This window comes from Seriola lalandi, unplaced genomic scaffold (assembly GCF_002814215.2).
Source record: "Seriola lalandi dorsalis isolate HSWRI2012SDOR001 ecotype SW California unplaced genomic scaffold, Sedor1 jcf7180002054948, whole genome shotgun sequence".
Classification (NCBI taxonomy): Eukaryota; Metazoa; Chordata; class Actinopteri; order Carangiformes; family Carangidae; genus Seriola; species Seriola lalandi.
In genome coordinates, this window is record NW_019525499.1 from 572,129 (window position 1) to 593,410 (window position 21,282).

A 21,282-nucleotide genomic window follows, 5' to 3' on the forward strand; every position below is an offset into this window, starting at 1 on the left:
CATAGTATAGTAAGACATAAAAACATCAAAAAACATCATAGTATAGTAAGGCATAAAAACGTTAAAAAACGTCATAGTATAGTAAGGCATAAAAATGTCAAAAAACGTCATAGTATAGTAAGGCATAAAACGTCATAGTATAGTAAGGCATAAAACGTCAAAAAATGTCATTTTATAATAAGGCATAAAAATGTCAAAAAACGTCATAGTATAATAAGGCATAAAACGTCAAAAAATGTCATTTTATAATAAGGCATAAAAATGTCATAAAACGTCATAGTATAGTAAGGCATAAAACGTCAAAAAATGTCATTTTATAATAAGGCATAAAAATGTCAAAAAACGTCATAGTATATTAAGGCATAAAACGTCATAGTATAACAAAGCATAAAAATGACAAAAAAACATAATTTTATAACAAGGCATAAAAACGACAAAAACGTCATTTTATAACAAAGCATATAAACATTAAAAAATGTCATAGTGTAGCAAGGCATAAATCGTCATAGTATAATAAGGCATAAAAACATCAAAAAAACGTTATAGTATAGTAAAAAATAAAAAAGTCAAAAAACGTCCAAAAAGTCCAAAAACGTCCAAAAACGTCACAGACGTCACAGACGTCAATTCTGTTTTCCCAAAATAATGGTAGGAATATGTCCATACCGTCCATATGCAAACCTACGCCCTTGTGTCATTGAAGTGATGTACAAATGAGCAATAAAAAATCAATTGCACGTCAAAAACTATAACTATTTGTTTTTGCGACATCCTGGCGCCCCCTGACAGGATGCCCATGTCACTTATATCTAAATACGCCAAGTTTAGGCCGTTGATATAAAGGCCTTTCAAATATCCTGTTTAACAAAGATAATGCATCACTTTTATAAAGGTGAAGGTTTAGTAAGGTTCACAATTTTCCCAAAGACATCATATCCACCTTGTGTAGATATTTATTGGGTGATGTTATCAGACACATGCTGTTTGATGGACCGTAATGTTACCCACACATTATGTAACTACTGAAATAAGGTAAATCACTGCACAGTTAAAACGTTACTTCGTCTTTTGCCTATGATATTTCAGCATTAAGATTAATGCCCCAACTATGCCCCATGTAGAAGTTTGGTGTTGGTGGAACTCACAGAGAGCTACAGCGTTCAGCATGCCGGTGTAGGGCGAAGCACCAATGCACTGATAGATGATGCCAATGCGGTCCTGCACAGCACCCTTGGAGACATCAATGTCTAAACGCATGACGAAGAAGGCCACAAAGAGACCGTAGATCAGGTTCTGCGACAGGCGCATCAGAACACCCATCCTATCTCTGGACAGGTTTCTTGCAGTCCGCCTGCAACACACAGAAGAAATTAATCTAATATTTTATGTTGTTTAAGTTAAAGTTCATATCATTTTTTTTTTTTATACAGACTTTGTCTTCTCAGAGGAAACTTGCTCAGCACTGACCTGAGCAGAACCTCAAGTTTGGCTGCACCGTTGGGTGACTCTTTGCTCTTGAAGGGGATGGCTGGCTTCTCTTCCCGCTGCAGACTCTGCTCTATATTTCCGAGCATGCTCCGGTAGATGTCAGACCTCTGGTAGGATGAAGTGATCTCATGCATGCGACTGAATGTGGCTGCCTCCCTCTCGCTGTTGCGTGTGTCCACTGAGGTGAAGTCAACTGTGTAACATCAAAGTAGTTTGAATATTTTAATGAACATCATACACAGGCTTAATTACTGTATATTAGATACTGTGTAGATCTACTGCACATATTCTTTATTTGTGGGGAGCTGTGTGATAACTAGTCCAGGGCAATAGCATACAGTACCATAGATGTCAAAGGGGTTGCAGTACTCTGGACACTCATATCCACATTGACTGAAGAAGCCCACCATCTCTTCTGGCTGTCCACAGAACACCAGCTCTCCACGGCTCATTATAGCTATCCTGCTGAACACCTGTACACACACATAGTCACACACACAACAACAAATAGTTTAACATCATCAGCAAACATCTCACAGTCTTCTGTCTTGTAAGGAAATTGCAAGCTTTTTAATGTTAAAGGATCGGTTTGCATTTTTTCAAGTTTTTCAAGTGTGAAAACAGCACTTGCATGCCCGTACATTGAAATTGTTTTTGATTGCTGTAGTTGTTTCTCCTGTGCACAACAACCAAGAACAGACGTCTCCCTAATGAAATTGTATTGTAAAAGATGGAAGACAAAATCCAGAGTGAAAATGACTTACGAGGCTTCAACAGTCTGACTCAGACTAATAAAGTGGACAAATAAAGTCACTATTATTTATACATCTGGGCATGTGTGTATTTTTTCAAGATAGAAAGGGAAGTTTCAGTCAAGTAGTCACTCTTTCTCCAGATCATCTTGGAAAACCCACCCTGAAGAGCTCGGATCGTGGTTGGTGGATGGTTACTATGACGATACGGTTCCTCCGGGCCAGCTCTGCCAGCAGCACGACAATCTGATTGGCGGTCATACTGTCCAGGCCTGTGGTCGGCTCATCCAATAAGATCACCCCTGCAACGACATCAGCCCGATGACGTCATCGCCCTTGTACAGGTTTGTCGCACATTGAAAAATTGAGAACAAGAGAAAGGCCGGACAATAACTTTTTTTCTTCTTTGTAAGTTGGAAAACTTTTAAATGTACTTTTTATTAAGTGGCACATGTGGGACTCTCAGCGGGGCCAACTTAACTTATGAAGATAAGTCAGTTCTTTTTTTTTAAGTTAATTACTCTAATTAGGACAATTAAAAGATTGCCTCTTTGCATTATGAAAGCAGAGTGGAATTAGCAGATGCTTTAATTGTGAGATTAATTCATTTCCTGGTTGATTGGAGAGGCAGCGAATGGGAACTCCTCATTACTCTGTGTGTGACTCTGTGTGTGTGTACGTGTGTGTCCATGGCTATTCTATAATCCTGAATGAGGACTGAGACCCTTCATCCTCCCTGGAGGACTGTAGACCTGATAAACTACACCTGGGATGAGCGCGCACACACACACACACACACACACACACACACACACACACACACACACACACACACACACACACAGAGGTGAGTCTCTGCTCATTCCCTTCGTGGTGTGATAACCCAGTCTTTCATTACTCTTCTCCATCTCTCTCTCCGTCCCCTTCTCTGTCCTTTTCTTATTCCTCTTTTACTTAGATCATTTGCTTTTCACTGTGGACTTGTAAAACAGTTCAGGGAGAGACAGGTCGTGTGGTGAACTTTCTTCTATTCTCAGGATGGCACAATCCTGCTCTGGTCCTGTTGCTTCCAAGAATATATGTATGAAATATCATTTGTTATATGCATAATTTACTAAACTTGTGTGCTAAACATTATCTTTCTGATATTGTGCTCAAGCCCATTTTGTATAATACTTACCCCACGTGTCTCAAAGCTTCTCAAATCCGCTCTAATGCCTCAGTTTATCGACTCTATATCTCCTCATTCAAGTTCTGCAAAGGCTTAAGAATTTAAGGAATAAGGGCTTTTACCTCACTTCACCTCATCATCATGATTTGCAGCGATAGCACATTTTGGAGGTTCTGATGTTGCTGATACGCAGATAAAATTCCTGTAATTCTCCTCAGGCACATCCTAGCTGCAGACGTAAACTCAGCATACTCACTCGGGTCCTGAAGAAGCTGGCTGGCGATGGAGACCCTTCTCCTCTCACCCCCAGAGATCCCTGGGAAAACACGACCTCCAATAACACTGTGGGCCACATGACTAAGGCTCAACTCGGCCATCACCGCCGACACCTGCAAGGAGCCAGAGGTCAAGGGTCAGGTGACTATTACTAACAAATTAGCTGACAAGGGCCTGCTAGTACGTATTATTATTAGAATGAATACTTTCTCCTTCTAGCTATTCATATAAATATTTCTGATATTTGGTCTTCTGTCAAGTCATCAATTTAAAACATGATTATGCAATATCTACATAAAGGGATTTAAAGTAATACATTTTTATACATTATTGAGTTTGAAAATAAGATGGACATATGTAAACCGACTAAAACTGACTGTCAAGTTTCTTGAAAGCTGCTTTGACATTAGAATCATCATGTGATAAACATATCAGCTGCATATGCTAAGTAGCTGTAACAGAGCACTGATGAAGCAAAGAACCCTTTTTTTTAACATGTAGATACACGTGTGCTTAAGACACAGGGATTACAAGGAATGTCCAACTCATTTAACCTTTGAAATAATGTTTAAATCTCACATATTCTTTGTCATCCTAATGCCAGACATAACTTTCCTAGAACTATGTGGGACTAAACTATATTTGGCTTACATACTCTTGTGAAATTCACAGCAGAATATCACAATGCTCTAGAGCGAGAACAAAAACTTGTTATATATCTTCTAAATTTAGGTTGGGCATAACCATTAGCATTGATGTTGCTGAAAACCTTGCTTTCATTGATATAAAGAGATACACATTCTGTTTCCTCTCTGGTTCTGGCCTTTTGTCTTTTCCCCAGACAGACCAAATGTCAAGTTTAGCTAAAGAAAAGTAAGATAGGGGACAGAGCAGACGATGCTCTCAAGAGTCACCTTTTTCTGGATGGCTTTAGCCGAATGTTTCCGCAGGGCCAGCTGGGCTGTGTACGTCAGAGTCTCCTCCACTGTCAGATAACTCAACAAGTTATCACTCTGAAAACGACAGAGAGAGGGAAAAGAGGGTAATGATGAAAAGAAACAACATGAAACACAAAGGGGATGCAGACCAATATCTCATAGATTTTGGAGGCCTTGTAGTAGAATCTTCCTCCATTTTTACATAGAGATTTACAGAGATTTGTCTGAAGACTATTTGTCTACATCCTTAGAATTAGAAAAGTGTTGATTTCAGAATTTATCACACACATCTTTGCACATCCCTGCAAACCAGGGTATATCCATGTTGGACACATACAGTAGTATACTATATACTTGTATGTTCACATATGCGTGTGCAAGCCAACTGTAATCTACCTTTGCCACAGACATGTGCACACACTCACACACAAACGCACACACACACATTACTTGAACCTCATGAACCTGCTGCCTGCCTCAATTAACACGTGGCACCTCCCAGTCCCACTTCTCCTCAGTCTCTCATCTGAATGACTTTAATATCAGGAGCTCATATCACCTCCTCATCTTCAGCTTAGCAGCGGGAGTTAATGACGAGGCTTAGAGAGCAGGGGGGGCTGCTATCAGCGAGAAGAGAGAGATGATTTGAAAGGAAGCAAGGCCAGTTTTAAGCCAGTGTTTTTAATTCAGGCTTTGGATACACTTGAGCACCTCTCATTGAGAGATTAAGTATATGAGGAGGCTATCAAGGGTCTTAAGTTAATTTCATACAGAGGCCGGGGCAGCCTTTCAGGAGTTTTTGAAAAATGGTGTGTGTTCATTTAATTTTTTTTTTTACTGGTGGTTAGTAACTCAGGCAACTTAAATACATACAAACCATCTGCATGTGGCCGCTCACATGTGATACTGTAGGGCAAAGTTTAACCTGATGTCAGTGTGTGATGAGAACTAGGGTAAAGTGAAATGTGCATGTGATTACGTGCTGATAGTTTTCAAAACTCTTTTCAGTCTCTTTATTAATGTGTTGGCAATATTTCATTTAACACTACAGCTTTAGTGTACAAGTATAGATAATGAGATGCAGCAGTTTGGAAGAGGTATCTCACAACATCTTGTTCCAGGTACATGATTAGAAAAAAAACACAGTAGCCTGTTTTATTTTCAGTTGTATGTCTTGTTGGGGTAGTTCTTAAGGCTTAAGTTTGAGACATCAAGAACAAACAAGTTTGATTTTTGAGATGAAAAATAACTGCTGTTTTGCACTGTGCTGTATGTGTGTTACCTGCAGCACATAGGAGAAGCAGTCCTGATACTCTTCTCTCTTAAGTTTCCTGCCGTTGATGAAGACCTCCCCCAACAGTGTCCCACGGTTTCCAATCCTCCCTGAGATGGCATCCAGTAACGTTGTCTTTCCTGAGCCTTTACAATGCAAAAACACACACACACACACACACACACACACACACACACACACACACACAGATAAATTCATTTGTAAAGACCAGGTACATCTGGTCATAGATTTAAGAGCATTTTAAATATTTAGGGGTTTTATTTTAGATTGGCCAACAGAAGGATTATCCGAACACATTCTTCACTCTTTCTTTTATGGTTCTGTCCATTTTATTTTTGAAGAAAGAGTGTTGCCTCATTATTATTAATAGCTTTCTCTGTGATCACACTGGCCTTGAACTGGGCTCCTGAACAACAAGGGACCACTTTCAAACTCAGAAATACATAAATCATATCTTGCATTGAGTGTCTAATACCGAAACCAATCAGAACCATCTCGGAGCCATTTCCATTAGAAAATGCTCTTTATGCAAATATCAGATTTATTTTAACTACTTCATTTTTTGTCCAGTTTAAACACTTTTGCCCTTTGGACTGAGCTGAGTACAAACCTGAATTGCCAAGTATGCCCATGATCTGCCCACTGTCTACGTGGAAGGAGACATCATTGAGGATCTGACGAGTCCATCGCTTCCTGTAAGAGGGTAAGTCCCACCATGGACCCACACGCTCACTGCAACACACAGACACACAGACACACACACACACACACACATGGGCAGCATTTTTATCATTCTCAGAACAGAATCAATCCCCACTGTGAAACTGGTCGTCATTTGTTTTAGAAATATACATATATATGTACACACACACACACACACACACACAGTATCAACAATCAACAAGATGTTTCATTACACTACAGACGGTAGACAAACAGTTGAAGTGTCCATGTAGTACATGCTATTTCATTAGCAATGAGAGTCAGACCACCTAATTAAAGATAATTTGACCCAAACTTTTGATTGATAAACTAGTTGATTCTCAGATTCTGTTTCTGCAGCATTTACCTGACTGTGTAGGAGATTTTGCTGACACTGAGACAACAGGAGGGCTGTGATCGCTCGTCTCGGCCGTCCTTCCATATATCCCTCTTCACCTCTGACACAAACTTAAAGGACTCTCTAACTTTGGTCCCGTTCTCTGGCTCCGCTGCCTCCATTGAATAAAATCTGTTCATGTCTCTGGCCAGTCTACTGCTTCAAACGACAAGTCTATCAAGTCCGTCTCAGAGCAGTTTGTTCATATCTCTGCACCCATTCCCCTGCACAGAGCAGCAGTGTGAGTCCCTCAGGAACCATAAACACACAGTGAATGTTGCGTTATCTTAGAGAACTTTGATCTGGAGTTGTATAAAGAAGAAAAAAACACACATGCCGAGTAGATTGACTGGCCGTCAGTCCCACCTCAGTCCTCAAATCGTGCGCTGCTACCAGAACAGCTATGACGGAGCAGATGAAGAACTGACATGGCATGAACTTGGACGCCTTGAGAGAAAAGGCTTGTGAGCTGGACTGGAGTCAAACTACAGAGCAGGGGGAAGAAACAGTGAACAACAGAGCAACAACGGCACATACCCTGAGAGAGAAAAAGAGGGGATCTTATTAGAAGAGGAAAAAGGGGGCATTGACCTCTTGACCTTACAAACATCAACCAGCAACTTGCATCATCATGGACACAGACATAGACAACGGCATCAATTACAAAAAAGGCTCCTCGCAGGTCAGTCTGTGACATGGGATCAAACGTATAGTTTTTAGTCCCTTGAAGGCAAATATACTGAGAAACTTTTGTTGAATCAAAATCCATGTGTAAATGTTCTGTTGACTCTTCTTCTTGAAGCTTCTCCCTCTGACTGCTACATAATTTTAGTCATTGAACTTTGTGGTGCCTGAATCTGATTATAATGCGGGTATGATAGTCAAAAGATCCCAGTGTGATTGAGAGCATTTTCACAATGTGTTTCTGTTGCTGGGAGTTTGTTAATGTCATTTAACATGGTAATTTATTATTTCCAAACACAGTTCCCCAGTTTGAAGAAAAAAGTTAGTTTTTTCATTGAAGATATCAACCTTGATATCAAAAATGCAATTGCTTTAATATTTCAAATACCTAATTTATAACTTATCTAGAAAATATACAATATTTTCATATGAATGAATTTTACTATGAATGCTTTAGCTGTATATTTTTGTGCTTCTATTTGGCTTTAATCACAATTGATATGAAGTCTGGTTTATCACTGGAGAAATATGGTCGCAGTAGGTTATACTCTCCTATTTCTGTTACCACATCTGGCGAGAACTGGTCAGAACAGCTGCATAAAGAATGACAACGTTTTGAATGTCTGAACTACAAACATTTTCAGAGATACTCTGCAGGCTAATGTGCTAAAGAAAAAACCAGGAGTGATCCTTTACATGACATCTACAATATCAACATTGAAATATAATGTACAGTATGTACAGTAGATTTGGTGTGAGCATGTGCTCCGTGGTGACTCATGATTATACTTTTATTTTATTGGAGAAATTTAGGGATTATGTAATGATAATACTTGGATCATTTTCAAATGGACTCTGGAACCACAAAAGGTCTCAGGCAACTATTTGCATTTACAAACACACAAGCAGATACATGCCAATACATGATATCACACACGCACACACACAGACACACAGACACACACAAGCTTTCACATGCTCGTGCATGCACACAGTGATCATAAAACAGATGAGTCATTGAAATTGTCCAATAAATGAATTACTAAAGTTCAAATTAAAGACTGTAGATACTATAGCACTGTTAAGATTGATTTTCACTGAGTGAAGTATATAAGCAAAAAAAAAATTTGTAAAAGAGTTTTATCTGCACCTTTACTTACATGGTTTTTGTTGCAGTTTGTCTTTCAGTAATTACACAGATCCAACTAAAACTTCAAATGAGTGCATCCTTGCCTGTATGAAACTAATTGACCTGTCTGCTACTCTTTAACAGCATCAAGACACAGAGTTATTCTCAAGTGAAGAAGACAGCAGCCTCTACTTCACCTACAGTGGAGGGTGCAACGAGCTTGAGGTCAACAACCTGCACTATGAGGTAACTGACTGATACCCGCTCTGCTTTCGTATGCAGTTATCTTTAGCTTTTAACTGTTTTAACCTCTTCATGTGTGTGCATGTTTGTGTGTATCGTACTGGGCATATGCATGCTGTATGTGCACATGGTGTAAGTGTGTGTATGTTTGTGCTTGCAGGTAGACACAGCAGCTCAAATCCCCTGGTATGAGAGGTTATCAGAGTTCAAACTGCCGTGGGAGGTAAAAGGAAACAAGCAGACGGCCATCAACAAGCTCAGCCTCCGAGTCCACAGCGGTCAGATGCTGGCTGTCATCGGCAGCTCAGGTGACAGACACACAACACAAACAAATCTGTGTGTAAGCATTACTGTGTTTAATCAAAGTAATGGATGTAAGGGCCTCCTTGGATAATGTAATTCCTCCACCTGCCTTTCCACTGTCAAGGTCCTGAAGGTCCTGTCAGCAGCATTGTTCATATGTACAATTAAGCCCTTGTTTTCAAACTGCAATGTGGAGTAGCTGCATGCAGTGGTGGAAGAAGGACTCAGGTTCACGACTTACATACAAGTGCCAACACCACAATGAAAAAATACTCTATCACAAGTTAAAATCACAAGATAAATCTGAAGGGTCATGGGATGATTGACGGGGTTGGAACAAAGAAAAAAAAGAAAAAAAGATCTGCTTTATAAGTTTGAATTATATTAAAGAGATTTATCTCTTTGGTCCTCGGTCATTTAATTAAAAGTACCTTTTAAAAAAGTATTAGCTGAATAATAGCTACATTCCACTGTAAAAGTTATTATAGAGCAGAGATAAAAAAAACATTTTTTATTTTATAGAAAAAACTAAAGTGAGACCTGCTTTAAATGCGTAATCATCTTCTCTCAGGTTGTGGTAAAACATCTTTGCTGGACATATTAACATGTCGGGATGAGGGCGGCACGACGACGTCCGGTCAGATTCTGATCAACGGGAAACCCAACACGCCGCATCTGGTGAAGAAAAGCATCGCCCATGTCCGTCAAGACGACCGCCTCCTCCCTCACCTCACCGTCCGCGAGACTCTCGCCTTTGTTGCCAAACTGAGGCTCCCCACCCACTTCACACAGGCTCAGAGGGACCAGAGGGTAACATTAAGTTCAATAAATAAACAAACTCAAAGTGGCATGACACATCAAACAGTAAATGATTATCATCTGTTCTGTGTGCTGTCAAAATTAGACCATTTAAATTACATGTGATAAACCATGTTTTCTATGTTTCCTGTCACAGGTGGATGATGTCATCGCAGAGTTGCGGCTGCGACAGTGTGCACACACCAGGGTGGGAAACGACTATGTGAGGGGTGTGTCTGGAGGAGAGAGGAGGAGAGTCAGTATAGCTGTCCAACTTCTCTGGAACCCCGGTGAGAGACAGCCTCTTAAACTGTAGAACTCCCTTTTAGCTTTTATTTTGAAGTTTAATCCTTTAAGCCTGTCTGGCCTTTTTGGGTGTAAGACTTCTTGTGGAACTAGGCTTGTATCTTAATCATAAAATCACAGATTCAGATGCTTAATCATGATTATCAGGCAGATTCTCGTCAGCTGTTCAGTTATTGTCAGCTCCGTCACTTACTGTACGTGTCAACCTGTGTGACCTATACGAAAGGAAAGTAATAGTAGCAGTTAGGTCACGCAGATGTAGACATTTTGCTGTTGCCTGTATTTGCTGAACTTTACAAAAGCAAAACCTCTACAGATTTTCCTCTACAGATTAAAATGTGCGCCCGATATTACACCAGTCTGGATCCACTACTCCCGAATCACCAGTGATCACCAGAGTTAGGACAGGAGGGGACAATTCAGACCAGCAGGCAGAGAGTCATGTCTTTTTATGGACTGTTGAACTGGTCTTTTTTACATTCCAGGTATTTTGATCCTGGATGAGCCCACATCAGGACTGGACAGCTTCACAGCCCACAACCTGGTGATCACACTGTCCCGCCTGGCCCGGGGAAACCGTCTGGTCCTGCTGTCGGTCCACCAGCCTCGATCTGACATCTTCCAGCTCTTCGACCTCGTCGTCCTGCTGTCGTCGGGTTCAGCCGTTTACTGTGGCGCTGCTCGTGACATGGTGCCTTACTTCACCGCTCTGGGATACCCCTGCCCACGATACTGCAACCCCTCTGACTTCTATGGTTAGTGTGTGTGTGGAAAGCTGTCAACACGGCACTGAGTGGTGCTTTTATTCCAAGACCCTTGAAAGTTTGAAAGTTATCACTCCCACACTCAATCCAAAAAACAGGTTGGAGATTCTTCTTTATAAACCTTTTTTTTACTTTTTCAAGCCTCATTTTGTTGGTGTGTGTGTGTCTGTGTGTGTCTGTGTGTGTCTGTGTGTGTCCAGTTGATTTGATCAGCATAGACCGACGCAGTCCGGAGCAAGAGGCTGAGTGTTTGGAGCGGGCCAGAGTTCTGGCTGAGCACTTTATGGAGAAGGTCAGAGACACAGGCGATCACATGTGGAAACCAGCCGGGACCAACACAGCAACACAAACTGAAAGGTATCTGTGTGTTTATGTGTGTATATGTTTGTGCGTCTGTTTAAGTTTGGCTCCTTTTTGCTTCTCTGCATATTTGAGCTGAGAGACTGTGTCAATTAATTGATTAGTCAATGCCAGAAGATTAATTGGCAATTATTTTTGATAATCAGTTAATCATTCATTTTTTTTACATTATATATTTGGGTTTTGGACTGTTAGTTAGACAAAAGAAGAAAGTGGAATATGTTGTATTGAGCTCTGGGAAACAGACTTTATCACTGTTTTCCGACATGTACTGCCTGGTGCTACAGGGCATTCTTGGGTTCCTCTTCTTGTTCTATGGTTACAGTTTTTACAAAGCCAGCTGTATTTCGTGTGACCGAGGCTAAAAAATATCTAAGTTTAAGTTGTAGCTGTGGAAACTCTACCAGTGTAACTCATCCACTGCTCTCTTCCCTGCATCTCCTGCAGCCCTCAGCAGCCCAGCAAGGCAGGAGGAGAGGAAGTAATCACAATTTCCCAGCAAAAAAACAGACTGCCGGGCAGACTTCACCAATTTACCATCCTCATCAGGTAAGAACACACACACACACACACACACACACACACACACACACACACACACTCAAACATTCAAAAGCGACACTGATGTCCTCTCTTTTCTTCTCCCTCAGACGTCACATGTACAATGACTTCAGGGACCTGGTCACCTTATTGGTCCACGGCTTCGAGGCCCTCCTCATGTCACTGCTGGTCGGTTGTCTGTACTACGGGGCCGGAGAAGAGCGTCTGTCCATCCAGGACACGGTGGCCCTCCTCTACATGATCGGAGCTCTCACCCCGTTTGCTGTGGTGCTGGACGTCATAGCTAAATGTGAGTAATCAAAGCCATTCAGGAGCATGAAAGTAGAGGTCAAGTCTGCAAATCATTTAAGTAGTTAATACATTTCTCATTCAAATTCTGACTTATGCGACTTCAACTGCATTCAAGGCTGATCTTCAGTCTTAGCATCTGAGCACATAAAGGACTGGGTCACAGGTTCAAATTTGGGTTTAAAGCAAGTACAGGTTTAAGTGATGTTTTATGTTTGAAATGTGATGTACAGCCAAAATCATTACAGTTTTTCTCCATTGTTTTGATGCAAAGAAAAGCCCAGGTTTGAGAATAGATGACACAAACACTTTAGTTTTCTTTTGCAAAATGGCAAAGGCACGCTCCAAAAGATCCTGTGTTCTCCAAACTCTCCATACAAACATCAATGTCACATACTGGTGTCTAAAAAAAGAAAATACTGCAATAAAAACCTCCCCATAAAAGAAACCTTCACAACTAAAAATCAGTTCAAAGATTTTTTATCCCTAACTATTGTAATTTTCTCCCTGACGAGACACTGTGGACATATCCAACCTTGAGAGAGAAGTGTGACCTGGACATGAAATGTCATAGTATTTGTTCATTTGATAATGCCACACTGAATAAAAATCATTCACTTCCACTTAGAAAGAGAGACCATGGGTACTGATGCATTGGCTTAGAGTTTTATATTTCTTCCTATTATTGCACAGTGAATGATTTTCTATATAATAATTGTATGAAAAGGAAAAAAAAGCAGTGTGAAAAGAACCAGAAATCATTAAAAGTTAGGTGAATACATTTGGAGCTGTGATCGTAGAGAACGTAGTCAGGAGAAGTGCTGTGAATCAATGGAGAAAAACTGTAACAAAACAAACCAGCCGGACGTGAAATAGTTCTGAACAGCGAGGCAAAGACATTAAAGCCAAAGTTATCACTAGATTATCAGTTGGATGTGTGATAGAGTGGGACACAGAGTTTTTTGACCCTGAGTTATATGATATTCAATCACCAATCATTAAAAGACAAGTTCAAGTCAGGTCAAGGTAATGTGACAACTAAAGTTATAAAATTGATTCCAAGTTAACTTCTGACTCTGAGTTAGATACTGCCTACAAGCCTAATTCTACACAATCCAAGTTAACAATAAATAATCCATTATAAGTCTAGACGGTAACTGTTCTCTGCAAATGAATCTTCATGTTCAAATAATCCTGGAATTTTCCTAAAATAGACATTGTGCAGTACATTCATATTTGACGCGAATAAGAGACTTTTTGTTTTTGGCCTGGGATACCACAGGTTATAATGCTGTACCTACTGTATGTACTCATCAGACAAATTGAATGTCGTGCGCAGGTCACACAGAGAGAGCCATGCTCTACCACGAGCTGGAGGACGGCATGTACTCTGTCACCTCCTACTTCTTCGCCAAGGTAAACCACAGTGATAAAACTGCATGTCCAGTAGGGGTCAGCTTCGCTCCATGCTGGAGTCACACTTCAGCGTGACGTACCTCCCCAGTGATGTACACTACTCTCATGTGGCACTGGGAAATATGATGTACTGTATGTGTCTGCATGCAAACACGCCCGCCAGGATCAACACTGAATACAGTATGTGTTTTTTTTATCAGGTCCTCGGGGAGTTACCAGAGCACTGTGTGTTCACCTTGGTCTACGGTCTGCCCATCTATTGGCTGGCCGGGCTTAACGAGGCTCCGGACCGTTTCCTGCTCAACTTCCTACTGGTGTGGCTGATGGTTTACTGCAGCCGAGCCATGGCTCTGTTTGTAGCTGCTGCACTGCCTACCCTGCAGACTTCAGCCTTCATGGGCAATTCATTGTTCACTGTCTTCTATTTGACTGGAGGATTTGTCATCAGCCTTGAGAATATGTGGCTGGGTGAGGAGACAGATGAATTGTTCCTAGTTAATTAATTAACCGACCTTGGGAGCCTAAAGAAAAACAGTATGTGTGATAGAGAGCAGCTCCAGAAAAGAAAGATGCTGCTCAGTATGAGATGCTTACAGCTGTGTGTGTTTTTGACTCCCCAGTGGCCTCGTGGCTCTCGCACGCCTCCTTCATGCGTTGGGGTTTTGAGGGCATGCTGCAGGTGCAGTTCAGAGGAAACAAATACCCCGTCAGCATTGGAAACTTCACCATCAACGTTGACGGCATTCACGTGAGTTAAATACACTGTCATTTATCAGACAGATTCATATTACTGAAGTCCTGGACAGTTTCATTTCACTCTGTAAATCTTGGAACTACAGAATCAAAGCACCTCCGTTTGAAAATGAATCTCTGGTTTCACCGTTTTGGTGTAGAAAGGCATAATTTTCCATTTAATGGAAACATTAATGGATTTATCCAAAGATATATAACTGTTGACAACAGCAGTATTTGTTACTAGTTTTGACAAGTTTTAAGTGTTAAACTTTGATTTATTCACATTTACGGATGTTTTTCTAAACTTTAACTTGTGTCCTATTTATCCACAGATATTAAATGTTACTGAGGCAATCCGACAGCAAACTTTAGGACAGGCTTGTATCTCAGCTCACAAACCAACACGTTCATCATCTTTCTCATCTTCTAACCCTCTCTCTTTGTCTCTCAGGTGGTGGAGGCCATGAACATGAACCAGTACCCTCTGTTCTCATGCTATCTGGTCCTGCTGGCAGTCTGTCTGGTTTTCATGGGGCTCTATTACGTGTCTTTAAAATTTATAAAACAGAAGTCTAGTCAAGACTGGTGAAAACATCTGGACCGGTTTCATCAATGAGACAAACCCCATCTGAAATCACACATGAGGAGAGTGTTTAAGAAGCCTTTTTTTCTTCAGCATTGGAATGAAGTAATTTGGGTTGTAGTTCGACTGGTTCGACACTGAGCTTTGCATCATTGGTTTTACATTGGTTCCTGTCAGGATGTTTTATAGTGAAAAAGTGCTTAATTCAGGGGAAAAACGCAGGATACTAAAAGTCTTGATGTATGGATTAATTCATTCAGCAATCCCTCTTTTATTTGACTTATCAAAACAATCTCAATATGCACTCAGTGTTTACACTTCAAATATGGGAATAATTAGTTAAAAAGAGTTGTGAGCACTTTGTGTTGGGTGGAGCAGTACCACTGTCTGCTGCTGGATGGCAGCAGAGCACTGCAGTAACACCAATCTTAAAATGACAGATTTTTTTCCCTCTCTCCCTCTCTTCTCTGTCTTGGCAAATGATTAGAGTGCCACTTTGGCAGATATCCATCTGCAGCTTTTGCTTGTTCCATTTTCAATCTTCTTTTTCCTACAGCTTTATCTTTTTTGTATATGTAAGGTTATTAAGCTTAACAATGTGTGTGCCAGTATAGGGAGCACTGAAAAAAAGCCCAGTAGAGATTTAGTAAGTCACACTCAGAAGAAAAAGAGCTTGTACTTGTTGTGTCCTCATAGATTGAAGATTATGTAAGCTGTGTGTTTTTGCACTGGTGCAAAAGCCCGATAAATGTTTTAGTGAGATGGTTTGCGTCCAAATTAGTAAAGTGTTAAATCAAATTGCTCCACTGGAGTGTTTATTTTTGTCTTCATAATCTCTGCCATCCTTTGGACTCATCATTCAGTTACATAGTCTAGTCACTTGTAGCTGTTCGGTTTCATAACAATGGATGTTATTGATAATGTGATTATACTTTACATCCTGATGGTTATTTCATCACAGCAAAAAACTTTTTTACGTGTACGAGATTCTGTTGTAAAACTCATGTTCCCTGATGATGATCACTTGTTTTTAAAGAGTGTGAACTCTGCTGTTCTCTGCTCTTCCGAGTCCACAATTATGAATACAATTTTACCAATCCGTGTCAACTGCACTCATTTTTATAAACAATATTTTTTATTTAGAAAAATAATCGCATGGCAAGATTGTGGGTTCTGTATCCCTGGTTCATAAAAAAAAGTTCCCGATGACCATGTTACGTCTTAATGTCCTCTGCTACCCAGACTGACCCTCTGACGTCAGCTAATACACAATCTTCTTGGGAAGGAACCAGTGTGTGTTATCCAAGTCCTGCCTCAGTCTGGGTCAAGAACAGCTTGTTTTACATGAAACAGGAGAATCTGAGGCCGGTACTGGAGAGCAAAAAAAACCCCCAAAAACTACACAGTACGCAGCGGAATGGCTCCTGTTGGTGTTATTTTACTACATATAACATGTCATCACTAATGCTCATGCTTTAACACTTTTATATGTTGTAACTGATTACAACATTATCTCAAAAAGGAGCTAATTGTTTATTTATTTACTGAAATCATGACTCATATAGCAATATGACTTTTTCGCCCAACAGAACAGTATGTGCTTCACAGTTTTAGTGCAGTAATTGACAGGCAGAGTCACAGCAGCGACAGCAGAAGTGTAATTAACTGAGCCATCATTAGTGATATTAGTTACACCTGTGCTTTACCTCCTGCCCTGAAAAAAAGCTTAACTGTAGCAGTGAATACAGGACACATTTAAACCACATGAAGACTGGATTCCTAACTTTGTTTATTAGCATAAATACTTCTGTACATTCTCAACATCTTCATCGTCAACATTATCAATTTCACAGCGGAGAGAGTCGAACATCCAACAGTTACAACACATAATACTCAAAATTTCAGCTCAAACAACTTATATAAAAAAAAAAAAGCAAGAGACAAAGGAAGAAACGAGTGGGATTTGGAAGGAGGTAAGAGGCGAGGAGGATGAATCTTTTTATTCCTCTGCTGTCGTCTGGGCTTTGCCAAGTTTCTCTTTCAGCTTGTTTGCATAAAACTTGAAGGACTCCTGGAAAGAGAATCAAAGAGAAACGACTTGGCATGAAACATGTTCCAAACAAACAGCGTAAGTGCTCACCTGCCTCACACCTGCCTCTATCTCGCCTCTTTCCAAAAGTAAGCAGCAGTGGAGCCCTCCTGGGTCTGTCTAAATAGTCTCCACTCGCCAACCAGGTTGTCTCGTTTCATCTTTAAATCCCCATTAATACACAAATAAGGGATTTGTAGCACACTCCCCGAACACACACTTTTCGCTCTCTGCCTCTGTTCCCGGCTAATTAATCAGTGTTTTGATCCAGACAAAGTGTTGTGGTGGGTGTTTTCTGAGACGAGGGAGGGTGGGGGGTGGGGTGGGAGCTTTTCTGCAGATAACGCCAGCTCCTGACGTTATGTACGTTTGCTTATTAATGTAGTAATTAATGCCGATAAATAACTGTGTCCACGATAGAAGAAGAGACAGGAATTGGGACACCTTTAAAGGGTCAGTTCACCCAAATTACAGAAATATCTTCTCTATAGATTTGATTTGATCTAGATTTTCAAATCTCCATCTCTGAGATTTCAGCCTGCACCAAAAACACAGTGGAGCTGAATGAAATTTCATCTGTGATGTTCAAAGCAATAGAAAAGAAAAAAAACCAGCTGCTTTTCTTTCCAGAAACAACAATATTTTGGTGTTCTTATAATAAATCTCTCACTTTTTTCAGGTTTCTTTGTTCAAGTTTTTCTAAATAAATTCAGGAAACTACAGAAACTACAGCTCTGAGTCATAAATTGCTTGTTTTAACTTCTCTGTTCATGAGGAGCTACATTCGTGACGTGGGACCATTAGCATTATTAGACCCCACATTGATATATACCTGTCATAAATCTTTATAAACCTGTTCCGCTCTTGTTTCATTCACAACGATGTTACTCAAGATTAAAAAGAAGAAACTCAACACTTTGGATCTTCAGGCCCTGCTGTTAGAAATTAGTGGATGATAAAATAACAACGCTTTGAAAAAAAAATATTTGTTCACGTTTGATTTCAAGGTTTAAAAAAGGAAAGGAAGTGTGACAGTCACGGTGGTCAATGAGAGAATATCTAACATTAGGCTACAGGTGATGTTAACAGTCGGGAAGATGCTGAGGCAGCTGTTCTTGGATGTTTCCAACCAAGATTTATTACACACTTTATGTCAAACGTGATTTTCCTGCAGTGAGGAAAGGCAGACTATCTGTATATGTCTTGTCTAACCACTTGTACAACTGCTTCGTACCTTAGAGAAAATTCTAAAGACACAACCTCTATATCGATGAAGAGAGGGAGAACAACAAGGAGAGGTGGGTTTCTACCTGAGATGTGTTTGTAGAAACTTCTGAATACCAGGACTATTCACCTTTCCCTCTCCTTGCAACTCCTCTGCCTTGCCTCTGCTTATAAAAACCCAGCAATCACTTAACTATCCTGACATTCAGTGAATAATGCAGCAGCTTCTCTGCCTTCATCCTCCTTTCTCCTTCTATCTTTGCACTGCAGGTGAGTGATGGGAAGGTAAGAGGGGCTTCGGCCTACACCTGCCTCGAGGGGACAGCACATCAAAGTGCTGGGGCTGAGAGGGCGCTCCCTATGTGTGTGTGTGTTTATATGAGTGTGTGAGTCCTCTGCCAAAAATAGGGCTACATCAACTTACAAAATGTGCAATGTGCTGAAATGCTCAAAAACACTTGGAGCCAGAAAAAGAGAGCGGCTATTGCAGTGACACCATCTCGCTTACACAATATATGTACTCTGTGACCGTGGGGCACAATTTCCAACACACACACACACAAAGTAAGAAACACGGGAGGCTAGCGGCAGGCCTGTGTATACTGAACTACTCTGAGCGGGCAGACTGCTCCTTCACATTACTATGGCACACACAGACCACAGCACACACACAATGGCACGCATTAGGACACCAGCCGGACAAGTGTCAGCACTGGTTAAGGGGTTGTGGGCTGTGTGTTTGTATTTATACACAGATCTGTTCATAATCTCTTGTTCATGTCTGCATGGTTGCATTAGCATGGATAGGTGTGTGTACATGTATGATCATGATTCGTTACCATTTTACAAAATCATTATTATTACACTGTAGCTTAGCAATGTTTAGTTATTCAGGCTACTTTCCTTAGTGTTATATGATGGTCAATTTAATATTCTTTATATTTTTGACTCTTGTTTGCACAAATCAGACACTTTAATTGCATTTAGGTGGCACTTTACTGACCAAACGATAAAGCAACAAAAAAATTATCTGCAGATTGATCCATAAACAAAATAATTACAACCTTAATTTCAAGCTATGTGACATGTTGAATTTATTTTTTCTGCGCTCCAAATGCCTGTAGGAGTTCAAAAATATCAGCTCTCACACAGTTACACACAATAACACATCCAACTTGTTCAGCACAATCTGACGAGTTTCTAAGGGTGTAACTAAGGAGGACAATTACTTATGGTTATTGTCTACATGGGGGAAGTCGGTGTGGGTTCGATGACAGTTCCCCAAGATAGATACATTGGAGTTAATTGTGTATCCTTAGTTTGTGTGTGTGTGTGTGTGTGTGTGTGTGAGAGAGAGACTCACAGGGGGCTCAGTGAAGGGCACTGGCTCTCCGGCTTGGCGGTAAAGCCCAGCCAGCCGTTTGAGTGACAGCTCATCTGCGACTATCCCCTCCTTCTGCATCTGCTCATGCAGAGCCTTGGCTGACGGTAAGTCCTTATCCAGACCTGCCAGATGAGAGGAGCAGAGACAGAAAGAGTCAGCAAACAAGACAAAAATAAATAAATAAATCAACATATCAAACTCTTATTTCAATGAGATTTGAACAGAAAATGACAAAAAGGATGTTCCACATTTAGTGGTGGTGAGATAATCATGTCATTTTCCACTTTGGTTTTTTTCATTGGCGCCAAGACCTGATGTACCCATGCTTATGCCAGGATAATGCATTTCTCCGAAAATGCTGCTGGTTGTGTGTTTAACAAGAACCAGGTTGAAAACAAGTTGTGTTAGAAAAGTGAGGACTCTAGCGGTGGAGTAATAATTAAACAGAGGGGTGAGAAAAAAATAGAATTTGAAACTTCAAAACTTAAATTGAAAAAGCCTCATAAAGACAACACACCAGGACAGTAAAATGATCTTTTATACACATTTAAAATATTACTACTTATTCTGATTATTACTAAATTACAAAGCTGTATATCAACTCCCTCAAAATTATTTTATATTGGGGTTTAGAGTAATCATCTGTTAACCTGAAACAGAATGAATGTGTGTGGTTGTGTATCAAAGAGAAAAGTGGAAAGTCAGGTCACTACTGTCCAAAAAAAAAAAAAAAAGTGAAAAGAAAAAGTTAAAAAGACGAGAGAAGAAAACCCCTGAAAGAGAAAACACAGTACGTAGACGGGGCAGGGAACAGGCGAGCAGAGCAGCGCTAATTGTGTCCCCTATGGCTGCCTTGACCGACCAGCAAGCTAATGCTAATTAAATAGTCATGTCTGCTCATCTCTGGTGTGACAAGGTACGAAAGAGGGGAGACAGGAGGGTGAGAAGGTGAAGTGAAGGGGGGGGGGGGGGGGGGGGGGCACGGGTGGAGAGGAGAGGATGTAGGTGAAAGCACGAAGGGGAGGACAAAAAAAAGATACACAGGAGTAAAAAAAGGTGGAGAGGGCAAGAAGTGATGGAGAAGAGAAAAAAAAAGAACAAAGAGACAAAAAGAAACACTGAGTGGTGGACCGTGTTGCGATTAGCACGCTAGGCTAGCCAGGACAGCTAACTCATTAGAGGACATGTGTTCTTCTAACCCCTGAACGTCTGCCTGCACACACGCACACGCACACACACACACACACACACACACACACACACACACACACACACACTCTGACCCGATGCATTGTTAATGTGTCCGCTAATGTTGACTTAGCCACAGGCCAGCGAGTCGCCTGCTGCATTGCTAGCTGCTCCACAAGACCCAACCAGGCCTTGTGTAAGTGTGCATG

At 40.7% G+C, this 21,282-nt stretch overlaps 3 protein-coding genes across 4 annotated transcripts in view; 1 reads left to right on the forward strand and 2 right to left on the reverse strand.

Annotated features, from left to right (window-relative positions):
- Positions 1-7,491, reverse strand: part of abcg5 (ATP-binding cassette, sub-family G (WHITE), member 5) — an 18,377-nt gene extending 10,886 nt beyond the window's left edge. Inside the window, exons 1-10 of one of the 2 annotated variants that reach the window (XM_023394420.2) lie at positions 7,352-7,491; positions 6,989-7,242; positions 6,530-6,651; positions 5,908-6,044; positions 4,602-4,700; positions 3,668-3,800; positions 2,403-2,542; positions 1,832-1,961; positions 1,468-1,681; positions 1,146-1,351 (exon numbers count right to left, since the gene is read on the reverse strand). In XM_023394420.2, the coding sequence (XP_023250188.1) occupies positions 1,146-1,351; positions 1,468-1,681; positions 1,832-1,961; positions 2,403-2,542; positions 3,668-3,800; positions 4,602-4,700; positions 5,908-6,044; positions 6,530-6,651; positions 6,989-7,158 (1,351 nt within the window). In that variant the 5' untranslated portion in view covers positions 7,159-7,242; positions 7,352-7,491. The remainder of the gene's footprint in view (positions 1-1,145; positions 1,352-1,467; positions 1,682-1,831; positions 1,962-2,402; positions 2,543-3,667; positions 3,801-4,601; positions 4,701-5,907; positions 6,045-6,529; positions 6,652-6,988; positions 7,243-7,351) is intronic. The other variant, XM_087170466.1, reaches the window with a different exon arrangement.
- On the forward strand, positions 7,455-16,290 carry abcg8 (ATP-binding cassette, sub-family G (WHITE), member 8). Its single transcript, XM_023394419.2, has 13 exons — positions 7,455-7,700; positions 8,976-9,077; positions 9,235-9,382; positions 9,949-10,187; positions 10,333-10,465; positions 10,967-11,236; positions 11,446-11,602; positions 12,053-12,154; positions 12,256-12,455; positions 13,794-13,870; positions 14,071-14,338; positions 14,491-14,618; positions 15,057-16,290. The coding sequence occupies exons 1-13, from the start codon at positions 7,650-7,652 to the stop codon at positions 15,192-15,194; spliced, it is 2,013 nt and encodes a 670-aa protein (XP_023250187.1). The 5' UTR covers positions 7,455-7,649; the 3' UTR covers positions 15,195-16,290.
- A 670-nt stretch (positions 16,291-16,960) lies between these two features.
- Positions 16,961-21,282, reverse strand: part of lrpprc (leucine-rich pentatricopeptide repeat containing) — a 57,129-nt gene continuing 52,807 nt past the window's right edge. The window contains exons 37-38 of the mRNA XM_023394418.2: positions 19,865-20,007; positions 16,961-17,259 (exon numbers count right to left, since the gene is read on the reverse strand). Of these exons, the coding sequence (XP_023250186.1) occupies positions 17,188-17,259; positions 19,865-20,007 (215 nt within the window). The 3' untranslated portion in view covers positions 16,961-17,187. The remainder of the gene's footprint in view (positions 17,260-19,864; positions 20,008-21,282) is intronic.